General features: G+C 43.1%; 1 protein-coding gene across 1 annotated transcript in view; it reads right to left on the bottom strand.

Moving 5' to 3' along the window:
• The window catches only part of LOC311222991 (intracellular hyaluronan-binding protein 4-like), a 34443-nt gene extending 27611 nt beyond the window's left edge, over positions 1 to 6832 (bottom strand). The window contains exon 1 of the mRNA XM_084307666.1: positions 6526 to 6832. Coding sequence (XP_084163792.1) covers positions 6526 to 6763 — 238 coding nt within the window. The 5' untranslated portion in view covers positions 6764 to 6832. The remainder of the gene's footprint in view (positions 1 to 6525) is intronic.
• Between the last annotated feature and the right edge of the window lie 6308 nt (positions 6833 to 13140).

The raw sequence follows: 13140 nt of genomic DNA on the forward strand, positions 1-13140 counted from the left end.
TTCCTTGGGTCTGTGCACGACAGCTACATTTTTAGGAACAGCAGTCTATACGGAATGATGCAAGACATGGATGACAAACATTTGTGCTGTAATATTCATTGCAAATGTGCTTTTGTATAGGTGACGACGGCCGCCGGCTACCAACTCCAGCTATGGCTAATGACTCCTGTGCGTAATCCTGCCAACGTTGGAGGTAGGGATGCGATGCACCAATATGAAAATTTGCCACAGATACCGATTGTTCAACTAACACAATCGGCCGATACCGATACCGATCCCGATATTTGTGGCAATTATTTTTATTTTTTTTGTAATATATATATATTTTTTTATGAAACTACTGTATATTTGTTTTACAAATTGTGCTCACCGATATGAACATAGGCCTCTTTACTTGCTTAAAAAAAGGAAACATCAAGAAATAGCACTATCTCTCTCCCAGTATGGTCTGCCGGGCTGCAGCTAGGTACTAGTTCTCCCAGTATGGTCTACCGGGCTGCAGCTGGATACTATTGTCTCAACCAGAGCTCTCAACCAATGAAATTATGATTGACAGTCGATTCTGCCAATTACGTCACACACCGCTTGCACCCGCCTCTGCTGTTACCACCAATCGGCAAGCGCGTATACATTTTTTACTTCCGCTTTTGTCCGCCATTGATTTTGACGAGAGCTGTGCTAGTCTACAACAACAACAACGTTATATCCCCGCGGCCGAAGTTTAGCTTTTAGCTCCGCAGGATGACTAAACGAGGCATAATGATTTTACTGCAACGAATGTTATAATAAAACAAAGCCTTTCTATACATGTGTCTGATTGAAAACTTTATTAACAGATTGCAGGTAAAACTCAGGGCTCTATGAGCAACGGAAGGAACTGAGCTAGTATGAAAGAGTAATGCTTGCTACGTTCGGGTAAATAATATGCTGATGTTATTGAACGTGTAACACTAACTATATAACGTTAATGCCACAAAACGAATGCATTTGTTAATCATAAGTAGTAACTTTGATGCAGTAGCTTGTGTGTGTGTGGGCCGGGGGCGGCGTTGTGCAGGTCGCAACGCGACTGAACTTTTTTTTGCCTTTTGACGCGACACAAATTGATGGATATTTATCGGCTACTGCCATCGGCACATTCGAGCTTATCGGCCGATTGCAGTCGATTGCAGTCAACAAGGCACTTATCGGCCGATACCGATACCCGACCGATACATCGGTGCACCCCTAGTTGGAGGCTGCGTACAATTGGGCTCACATCACAATGCGCGGTGTGATCGAGCGCACATTTGGCATCTTAAAAAGCCGGTTTAGATGCCTGGATTGTAGCGGTGCGGCAATGCTATATAGTCCCCCCCACAGCACATCACTCGTTTGGGTGCTGGGTTAGGTAATAATCACAATAAAGAGAATAGAACCCACACACTCATATGCTCCAGAATAAACTTTTAACTTATAACATTTCGTGGGGCGGCTACGTGGCGTAGTGGGCAAGGCGCTCGCCACGAATGCGGAGACGCTGGGCTCGCCTGTTTGAGCCCAGCGCTCCACATTGCTTTCAGTATAGCTGGTCGTTCATACTAAGGGTGTTTTCACACCTGTAGTTCGTTTGCTTTGTTCCGATTCAGGGAGACACAGGGACTATAATGATACAATGTTGCACTTGTCCTTTAGTTCGTTTGTGTTCACACGGCTGTGTTAACAGCGGACCAGAACAAACGCGCGAGGAAACTGTCACTCATTGGTCAGATTTTGGGGGGTGTGTGTGTCCCCCCCCCCCTAACCCTGACTCGAGCCTGACTTTACTGATGACCGCGGAGAGAGAGAGAGAGAGAGAGAGAGTCCCGCACGGTGCTGCTGTTGCAGCATCACTACAAACTATATGTTTTGTTGTCTAAATAAAAACCTTCAACCTTCAACCCCGGCTCTTCTCTCCTGCGCGGCAGCGGGGACACAGCTGACTGACACCCGGCAACACAAACACCATTTCAGGGTCTGCTCTGCTTGTTGTATCTCCGCTGTAACAACGTGCAGCAGCAGCGCGACACTGTTCGGCAGACCTTTCAAAGCCCCTTTCCCTCATTCGGTCACTAAACTGTCTGTACACTTCAGTGTACTTGTGTTCTCCAGCATCTGACGAATGTGATCGTCTGCCCAAATATCAACGACGCAGTGTACCTCATCGCTGCTCCACGTTGACCCACGACGTATTATTATTATTATTATTATTATTGTGTCGGTTTTGTGCATTGTGTGTCGATTGCATTCTCACAGCGTACGAGTCGCGTCGGGTTCGTTTGGAAGTGCACCGAGATCACCCTCTCTAGGTGGTCTCGGCCCGCTTGTTTTGTTCCGCAACAGAATGTGATTGCTGTGTTCATATGCCCAACTGAACCGAAATAGGGGGGAAACGCTCCAGGTTTCGGATCAACAGCTCCAAACGAGCCAAGTGTGAAAACGCCCTAATACACATTGGCCGTATTAGGGGGTGGGAAACTGATGGGTGGGGATCGGGCGTTGTGGACAGCGACTCCTACAGGTCGGTTGGTGCGCCTGCGTAGTAGAATCAGGAAGTGTCGGGGGCAGCGTGAGCCTCCCACGCGTTACTCCTCGCCACTGAGAGATCGAGCTGCGCAGGTGAAAAGATGCGACTGCTGTTACCTCAAGTACCGGAGGGGACTTGTGCTATGTATGACTTAGTCCACATTGCAGCCGGCTTGTGGGAGGCAAGAAACAGCGTTCGTGACAGGGGAGGGTTGAATTGGATGATACGAAATTGGGATGGGAGAAAAAATATATAGAAAATGGGAGAAAAAGTGGATAAAAAAAAACGTATAACGTTTCGTCAGGTGCATGAGGAGTAGACGCTGGAAACACGGTCAATGAAACGTTTATTCTGGAGTATAGGATAATGCAGGTTCTATTCTCTTAACTAAACATTAAATACAACTTTCTCACTCAAATTCATAGATTCAAGATTCAGCACCATGGACAGGTCTGCTCAAAATTATTTATTTGGGGATGACATGACAAACAAATGCAATGATGAAAGATAGTAACAAAAACAAAGGATGCAATGAATCATGAAAATACTAATTAATTAATACTAAATTAGCTTACGAAATAAACTAAATACAAATGGTGAAAAATACTGTTATGTCTATGCCTCATTTCGGGTTTATTTTGTCCCCTTCCTGATATCTGCCATCTGCGCTGCCAGTTGCAAACTGCTCCGTGAGCCAATTGCACACCTATGGGCATGTTTGTGCTAGTATATCATCCACACAATATCTTTAGTGAATAGGTTGCAAAGAGATAGCGTGCGCTAATCACGCGCAGTTAAGGGTGCCATTAGCACTGCGCAATCCATTCTTTGTGAATTCACCCCCCTAGTCTCTCCGTTTTGGCTGAAGGCTGGGGGATGAGGACGCCTGTAGCTGTTCCGCAACTGTTCCTACTTCCGGGGTAGGCCTGATTGGCCCCGACAGGCACGTGACCCGCCGCGGCCACGCCCCGCGGCAGCCCCAGGAGCAAGCGCGCTACTGCTGGAGTTCGCTTCGCCTTTCACATCGCTGCCGTTGGCGAAAGCAGACAAATGAATGACTAATTCGGTCAGAAATAACGTTAGTAAGCACTGCTTATATGCTTATTATGTCTGCGGGGTACATGTAGGCGGCTAGGTGGTGTAGTGGGCAAGGCACTCGCCACCAGTGTGGAGACGCTAGGATTCGCGTGTTCGAATCCAGCTCTCCACATTGTTTTCAGTTTAGCTGGTCGTCCGCAGTAATACACATTGGCCGTATTACGGGGAGGGAAAACTGAAGGGTGGGGATCGAACGTTGTGAACAAGCGACTCCTACAAGTCGGTTGGTGCGCCTGCGCAGTAGAATCAGGAAGTGTCGGGGGCAGCGTGAGCCTCCCACGCGTTACTCCTCGACACTGAGAGATCGAGCTGCGCAGGTGAAAAGATGCGACTGCTGTTACCTCAAGTACCGGAGGGGACTTGTGCTATGTATGACTTAGTCCACATTGCAGCCGGCTTGTGGGAGGCAAGAAACAGCGTTCGTGACAGGGGAGGGTTGAATTGGATGATACGAAATTGGGATGGGAGAAAATATAGAAAAATGGGAGAAAAAGTGGATCAAAAAAAAAATTTCTGCGGGGTACAGTAAACGTTTCTCCCGGTACATTCTGAAGAGCACACCGCTGTATGTTGGAGAACCAGCGGTCTTCCTCACTCGAGTGAGACTGGCGCCGTGCACAGCTCAGCCCTGTGAGACGCTTATGTCTGCGGGGTACAGTAAACGTTTCTCCCGGTACATTCTGAAGAGCACACCGCTGCATGTTGGAGAACCGAAAGCAGGATGAGAGGCGAGAGCGTAGATTTAGCTGTGTATCATTTAACATTTGAAAGGCATACATTGTTGTCATACAGAAGTACAGAATACTTTTATCCAAAATGCTTCTTACTGTTACACTGTTAGAGACTGTGCAGTGCACGGCTTTAGTCTCACTCGAGTGAGGAAGACCGCTGGTTCTCCAACATACAGCGGTGTGCTCTTCAGAATGTACCGGGAGAAACGTTTACTGCGGGTCACGTGCCTGTCGGGGCCAATCAGGCCTACCCCGGAAGTAGGAACGGTTGCGGAACAGCTACAGGCGATGAGGACACAGACAAGTCAGTGGGATATTAACAAAATGGAGGTGGGTGACTTTGAACTCTTATTGAACCAGCCAGGTAGATCATAGCTGCTCCCCAGCTCTTCATGCTACAGACCATGTTGTATGCAATGTCCAGTATATTATCTATGCAAGGTCTGGATTATCTTGAGTAACCATGATCATGGTCGATTAGTACTTTATTTACGTATTTAAGCGAGATTGGGCTGAAATACCATAGGCCAGAAAACAAACACTCACCAATTGGGCACGACGCAATGTAAACACTGATGGCGCAAAGTTTCAACATTCAGTTGATCGTTTGTAAAGTGCAATGTTTATAATCCAGTGAGTTTTGCATATGGCTTTTCCTCAAACTGAGCTACACAATCTGACATGTGACTGGCCATGCAAAAATGTGACCAGCAGGTAACTTTAATTAGGGAAACCCATAGACCACTGCACTTCCGCGTTACATTGAGCTCATGGGAGAGAGAGCGGGGGAGAAAATAAATGAAGTGGATGAGATCCTTTGGTTGTAGCTACGGCTGTGGGGTGCGGCGTGCGGGAGACATGATCCAATAGACTTATATACGCCCCCGTCTCCTGAACACCGAGAGACCAATCCCAAGTCGATCTGCACTTTCTCAGCCAAGCTATAGTCATTTTTTCGCACCTACTCCCCAACTCTGCATGCGCAGATTGATAAACCTAGATCTCTGGACAATCCAGAGAGACTCTGGGCAATCTGCACATTCAGTCCATATTCATTCATTTTCTCCGCCCGCTCTCTCTCCCACGATTTCAGAATACCGGAAGTTTTGCTGTGGTCGAATCACGCGTCAGATTGCGTAGCTCAGTTTGAGGAAAGGATTATAAACATTGGACTTTACAAACGATCAACTTGAATATTGAAACCTCCCCGACCAGGGTAGCGTCATAACAAAGCCAACAATGTAATTTCACGTCTTTACATCACATTGAGCCCAATTGGTGAGCGTTTGTTTTCTGGACAATGTTATTTTCACCCTAACTCATGCTATGCGGTTGATCATAGTAGAGGTCGGGTCTACCAGCTAGATTTCTGGGAAAAGACATTGCTTTTGAGTTTTTTGCACTTTGAGTGCCACAGAGTGCCATTCACCTCCATTGTTTTGGAGTGAAGGCAGACATCTGTATGGCAGACATCTCTGGCAGACATCTCTATGGCAGATATCTCCAAAATCTGGCAAATCACACCCCCTTTAAAAAAGTGCTATATATATTAAGCCATTAGATCATGTCCCACTAGAGCAGGCAGCACCAGCATGTAATTTATCCAATCAAGTGCATTCCACCTGGGGAAATGGAGAGTAGTAGGGACATGTAAACAACAACATTCATTTTGGACCTGCCAACATTTTTTAAATGATAAATTCACAAATCAATAATTTCTTCAGAGGAAAAGCAATCATTTTATTCCACACCTTTCTAAAAGCTGTGGATGTTTAAAAAATAATAATTATTATTATGAATAGTCTACATAAAATTGGTATAGACTACTATAGCACCTTTAAAAGCACAATACGATAGTTGCATAATGTATCTTCGTGTGTGTGTGTGTGTGTGTGTGTGTGTGTGTGTGTGTGTGTGTGTGTGTGTGTGTGTGTGTGTGTGTGTGTGTGTCTCAGTGACCTTGCAGCACCAGCAGCTGACCAAACCCAAGAAGGCTGACAGCTCTTGGCTGGACTGGTCTCATCTAGTCTAACAGAATCACTCCGTGTCTCCCAAGTAGAAAATAAAGATGTCGGGGTCACTCAAACACAACCACCGAGGAAGCCTGACGGCCCACGCAGTGTTACATTACAACTTAAAATGACAGGTTACCTGTCGGAGGGTCCTGTCCATCTACGAACGGGGCGCGCCTGTCTTTCTGAGTTTCTTTCTGTCCCGACTTCTTCTGCTTCGTCGTCTTCTTCTTATTCTTCTGCTCCTCCTCCTCTCTCTTTTTCTTCTTGTCTCTCTCTATTTCGGCGTCATTGATCAAGTCGAACGGGTCGGCGTCGTCATCCAGAAGGCTCCCGAACCTGTTGGCCACGACGCAGCCGTAGTCGTCCGGCAACATTGTTATCTTATCTTTAGCCGATGTGTCCAAATGTATGGAACAAAAATGTATCAAAACCAAGCCTCGACAGCTTGTTTTTATTCAAAAAGTTCACATTAATTGTCTTCTCCTTCTTGAGGTTTCCGACGCTATATTAGTGTCTTATCGTCTTGTTGTCAGACCACAAAAGCTTCAGCAGCTGGACACAATGGACGCACTGCTCGACGAGATGAGGTGGTTAAACGTTTGCACGTGTGGCGGTTTGAACATCCCGCCCTGCTCATTAATATATTGACGAATCAATATTGATTGGTAGTTGACTTCTGGATAATCGCGGCCAGTCTGTGTAGAGCAGTGTTTCTCAACTGGTGGGTCGAGGACTCGCGGGGTCATTTTGAATGGGTCGCGAATGTGTGTGGAAAAAAAAGTAAATAAGATTTTTTTTTTACACTTTTTTTTGCACTACCTATCTTTGTGAAAGTAGCTTCTCAGCTCTGGTCCAGCTGAAGACAGAGCAGAGGAACAGATTGGACATTGAGCATCACCTCAGAGTTGCTTTGTCTACCATCACCCCAGACTTTTAGACTCTTGTCAGGAGCAAACAACATCCCCAGTTATCCCATTAGTTCCCTGGGATGTTAAGCTAAGAAGTCTGCTAAGAAGGATATATTATTTATTATTATTATTATTATTATTATTATTATTATTATTATTATTATTATTATTATTATTATTATTATTATTATTATTATTATTATTTTATTTCATTGTGTTTTTAGCCCTAGTTGCACTTTTGTTGCAACCCCAGTTATCCCATTAGTTCCCCCAAACTTTCTGTAGGTCTGTTATGTTAAGCTAAGAAGTCTGCTAAGAAGCATAATTATTTATTATTATTATTTTATTTCATTGGGTTTTAGCCCTAGTTGCACTTTTGTTGCAACCTATAATAATAATAACTTTATTTGTATAGCACTTTTCATACAGAGGTTGCAGTTCAAAGTGCTTCACAACAGTAAAAAAAATACAGGCATAAGCGAGCATAAAAAGATAGACAGGTAGAATCACAGTGTTTCACATTAGGATCTAGCATCCCAATAGGCTCTCCGCTTACAGTTTTCAGTAACACAAATAGTAAAAATAGTTTAAAATGATTCAGTTTAAAAATAGTCAAAAAATTATGAAATAGAACGGACATAAAAAATACAGGTATGAGCGAGCATAGCAAGGTATGGCAAATCACAGTGTTTCACATTAGGATCTAGCATCCTAATAGGCTCTCTATTCAGCAATACAAATAATCACAGTGTTTCACATTTGGATCTAGCAAATAATAAAAATAGTTTAAAATGATTCAGTTTAAAAATAGTCATCAGTAAGAAGTAAAAAGTGCAATAACCGACACATGAATTTGATAGGCAGTGTATAAGAGTAGGCAGGGTAAGAATAGTGCAGGTAAATACAAGTTGTGTCAGGATATCCCTGATGTTTCCTCTTGCCACTAGGTGGTAGCAGATATCTATCAGTGAAATGCCTGAGCAAAGAGATAGGTTTTAAGCTGTCCCATTAGTTCCCCCAAACTTAGGTCTGTTATGTTAAGCTAAGAAATCTGCTAAGAAGCACAATTAGTATTATTTTATTTCATTGGGTTTTTAGCCCTAGTTGCACTTTTGTTCCACCTTTTTGTTTATTTCATGTTTTTAACAGTGCATGAAAGATTGTGTATTACTGCAAAAAAAAAAAAAAAAAATTATAAATCATAGTGGTTAAAAAAATGTGGGTTGCGACTTAATGACTAAGGAAAATGTTGGGTCCCGAGGCTAGACCAGTTGAGAACCACTGGTGTAGAGGATACACTGACTGAGCTGTTGCCTAACGTTACACATTTCAAAGTGTGAATTGTTTCTTTACAGCTATTTAACTTAAAATTATATTTCACTTTAGTAGAAGCTGTCATGTTTCAGCAGTCTTACCGTAAGAAAATCTAGTAAGCTGCTGTCCCTGTCGTCTGCTGTCAACACTACCAGTCTAAATATCATACTTCTGAAGTATAAACAACTACTGCTGTACAGTTTTCAATAAACAGACAATTCTGAGTCAAATGTATGTCTTTGTTTGTGTGTGTTTACATAATGTATTACCTTGGCTTTGACAAATAAAAGCAGAACTGGTCAATTTGTTGTAGGTTTGAGTGCTCTCTGTGTATCTGTAGTCCCTGCATGGAGTATTTGAGGAGTGGTTACCATGGTTACCTGCTGCTTTGCTGGAAGAAAGATTCTAATCATTCTGTGATAAGTTGACAGTTGGTCAAACTACACCTCAAGTGAGAAATTGTTCCTTTACTGATCATTTGAAAATGTCAACAAAAAGTACCTTTGACACAGAAAGATATATTACACAGATAATGTATTTACACAGACAAAGACTCTCTTATTCTTTTTATAGACAGGACGTTTTGGCCAAACATGGTCAGTCTACATTGGACCATGCAGTTACCCGGCGGCATGGGCGGGCATTAGGTGTCCGGGCCTGCCCACTGAGTCAGCTGTGCCCGGCCTGGTGATAAAAAAAAGAAAAGAATTCATAGTTTTATTTTTTCATAATTTTTTTTTATAGTCGACTAATAGTCGTACTGTCATGCACTTGTCCTAATAAACTAACCTACACTGTAGCACTCAACATTTTGATGAACATTGTTGCTCAGCTGATAGAGTTGTGCCCTTCCTGATGGCTTGTCGTACAGAACTTGTAAGTCGCTTTGGATAAAAGCGTCAGCTAAATGACTAAATGTAAAATGTAAATGTATCGGCTAATTTCGGCCAATCAAAGTCGACTATCCAAATCCTTAGTTGGGGACAGCCCTAGTCGGCACGGATGTCAACAACAACACTATAGCTAGCACGGCCCTCTGTGAGAATTCGTTTTCTACCCTCAAGAACGTCTTTACAGAACATCGCCTTAGTATGCTTCATCGACGCAAGGCCAATTTAATTCAGTTGGCATTTGAGAAGGACTTAACAAAAAAGTTCAGGAATGAGTGGAGGGGCAGTGTTTTAAGAAGATTTCACTCTGTCCCCAAACACTGCTTGCCGCTCTACTAATGATGGTGAGTAGCCTGTGGAGGAATTTTGTTAGCTAATATGCACCTTATTTTTGTCAGTTCAGTTCAGTTTGTCAGTGAATTCAGAAGTGTTGAATAAATGGAGACTTTTCAAAGATATAGAATAGAATAGAAATGTATTATCCTGAGGGAAATTTGACACTGCAAATCACTCAACATTAAACATTTAGACAGAACAAGTCACAAATAAGAATAACAAAACAAATCAAATTGCCTAAGAATAGAATAAAATGAAATAGAATAAAAATAGAATAAAAGATACAGTAAATAAATACAGTAAAAATATACTGAAGTCTACAGTAGGTGTAATATTGCACAGTGCTGTTTAAAAAGTAAGAGTCCAGGAAGATGGTAACTGTCACTCTGTGCTCAGTGATGCAGTGAGGCACAGTGATGCATTGTATAGTCTGATGGCTGTTGGAAGGGACTTCCTGTGCCGTTCAGTGCTGCATTTAGGTAGTGTGAGCCTATAACATGCTCCTCCTGTCAGCCAAGTCTGTGTATAGTGGGTGGGAGGGGTTTTCCCTGATGGCCTGGAGCTTAGCAAAGTTCCTCCTCTCCGCCACCCTCGCTAGAGTCCAGCTCCACCCCAACCACACTACTGGCCTTCCTGACCAGCTTATCCAGCCTGTTTGTGTCCCCTGCTCTCAGTCCGCTGCCCCAGCAGGTCTGTTATATATATCCGTTCAGTCTGTTTTTGTATAAGTGAATGTTCTTAAGAGAGAGATAAATTAGATTTTTCAATTGCCTCTCTGCTGTTTAGTTCAGCACCGTGGGCAGCGCCAAGCAAGCTACAGCGCCGCTGTCCCAGCTGAAACGTATAAAAGGGAACCTGTGTTGAAAAACCATTGTGCCCCCCCGAGAAGATTTTATGCCCCCCCACTAATTTGTTTCTGCAGTGGTGTCTGACCTGGTGCCAAGTCCAATGGTTATTTTTTTTATATATGAATTCCTGTACAGGTGGAGGAGCTAGTCCATATATGCATTTGTAGACAAAACAAGCACTTTTTAAGACTGACATTTTCAAAGCTCAAAAAGCGATGTTGTTCCAGAATGTTACAATGGTGGTATGCCAATGGTTTTCTAGCATGGTTTTTCTATGAAAAAGCTGTTCAATGGGTTTTATGACAGTGGCACCTGCAAACTACCAGTTTGTGAAGCAGTATTCATCAACTGGAGGTCAAGTTAAAAACAAAATGACAAACATCTCAAAACAAACTGGTCAGACTACTGCTTGACCTTACTCCTAGAACCCACCTCACCCCTGCCCACTTTGACAACCTAGGATGGCTTAGAGTAGACGACAGAGTACAGCAACTTGCAATGGGCCTGGTCTACAAGATACACTATGCGACCAAGGTACCCATGTACATGTCAAAATACTTCCCAAAGGTCAGTGAATACCACGATCACAACACCAGAGGGAGCTCCACAAATCATGTTAAATCCAGATTCGGCTCAAACAAGGGACTAAACACGTTTCGCAATTATGCCACATCAATGTGGAACGCCCTACCCAAAGCTGTAAAGGAATGTGAATCACTACCCACTTTCAAAAACACTCTCAAAGAACACCTACGGGAGACTGCAATTCGAAACTGGCCCCTACAAATGTCTTAACCCAGTTGTACGGTAAATGACCAAGTATGGCTTTGTCAGTATTCCAATATACAGTGTACAGTGTCCCCCCCCCTACCCAACCCCCCCCCCCCCCCACCTCCAATGTACAGCCCCCACCCACCCACCCAACCCCTCCCGCCCACCCAATTAACCTCCCCCAATGTACAGTTTCTAAGTCAAATGTATATACACTCTTTTTCTGGACACTTTTTGTATCACAAACAGTACTGTATTTGCAAATCTGATATGTCATAAATGTATAGATGTAGCAGTACTGTCTATCATCTGTATGTCATGTATGTCATATATGTTATGATGAATTGAAAATGGGGGACCCTGATGTAAACAAGACGAAAGTCTTTCTCTGGTCTGCATCCCCTTAACAATTGTATGTATTGAGCTGTACTGTACTGTCTGTACCCATTCTGCAATCTGTTAATAAACTTTTCAATCAGTCAATCAATCAATCAATCAATCAATCAATCAATCAATCAATCAATCAATCAATCAATCAATCAATCAATCAATCAATCAATCAAGTTAACGCTGTGAGTCACTGGCTCAAATGAAACCTGTTGCTACATCAAGTACAAACCAGGACTGCCACCTAGTGACCAAACATGGCACTGCAACCAAATAATAACAAAATAGGCACATTTGTGACCATTACAAGTTATACCCACAAGTAATGGATTTGAGGTTTATATTCTAGAATTGCTAGGTCTGAACCACAATTAAAATCTAATTTGGGTGTAGGAGAGAGTGACTGACTGACTGAACTGCCCCTAGTGCACAGGAAGTCTTACAGTCTTAGTCCCTTACAAGGGACTAAACACGTTTCGCAATTATGCCACATCAATGTGGAACGCCCTACCCACAGCTGTAAAGGAATGTGAATCACTACCCACTTTCAAAACCACTCTCAAAGAGCACCTACGAGAGACTGCAATTCGAAACTGGCCCCTGTAAATATCCTAACCCAACCCCCTCCAATGTACAGTAAATGTCCTAACCCAATAATACACGAGACCCTCTTCTTGGGACCAAGTAAGGTTTCGTCGATAATCCAATGTACAGTTACCCCCCCCCCCCCCCACCACCTCCACTGTATTGTACCAATTCTGCAATCTGTTAATAAAATTGTCAATCAATCAATTAATCAATCACATTATTAAAATGGGTGGCATTCCGCTTTAACACATTGAGTGCCACGCCCCTTCCGGGAAGTGACCCCTTCCTTGCCGTTATTAACCCCATGTAAACGTAGTTGTAGTTTGTAGAGCTAAACCTATATTTTATAGTATAGCTATGGATCTAATAACGTCGTCGAGTCTCATTGAGTTGCTTCTGGTCAACGTGCAAAAAACAGAGTCTTTTTTCATCCGTACATTTCCGTTTTATACCGTTTTGAATATGAATATAGTTTGGTTGCTTCTGAGTCATTCCAGGGAAAAGACGCGAAAACTGCATTTTTGTGTAATTCAATAAACACGTTGTAATTTTTCGCCTGATTATCGGATCTTCCTGAAATCAACGTTAGATCATAATTATTATCCTTCCTCATGCAAGCATGCAATGTGATTTAGACCGGTAGATAAATATATACATCCGAAGGGGAAGAAACTGTACATTGGTACTGCTGGCACATCTCAGGCTCTGA

This window comes from Notolepis coatsorum (genome assembly GCF_963971535.1).
Source record: "Notolepis coatsorum genome assembly, chromosome: 2".
Taxonomy (NCBI): Eukaryota; Metazoa; Chordata; class Actinopteri; order Aulopiformes; family Paralepididae; genus Notolepis; species Notolepis coatsorum.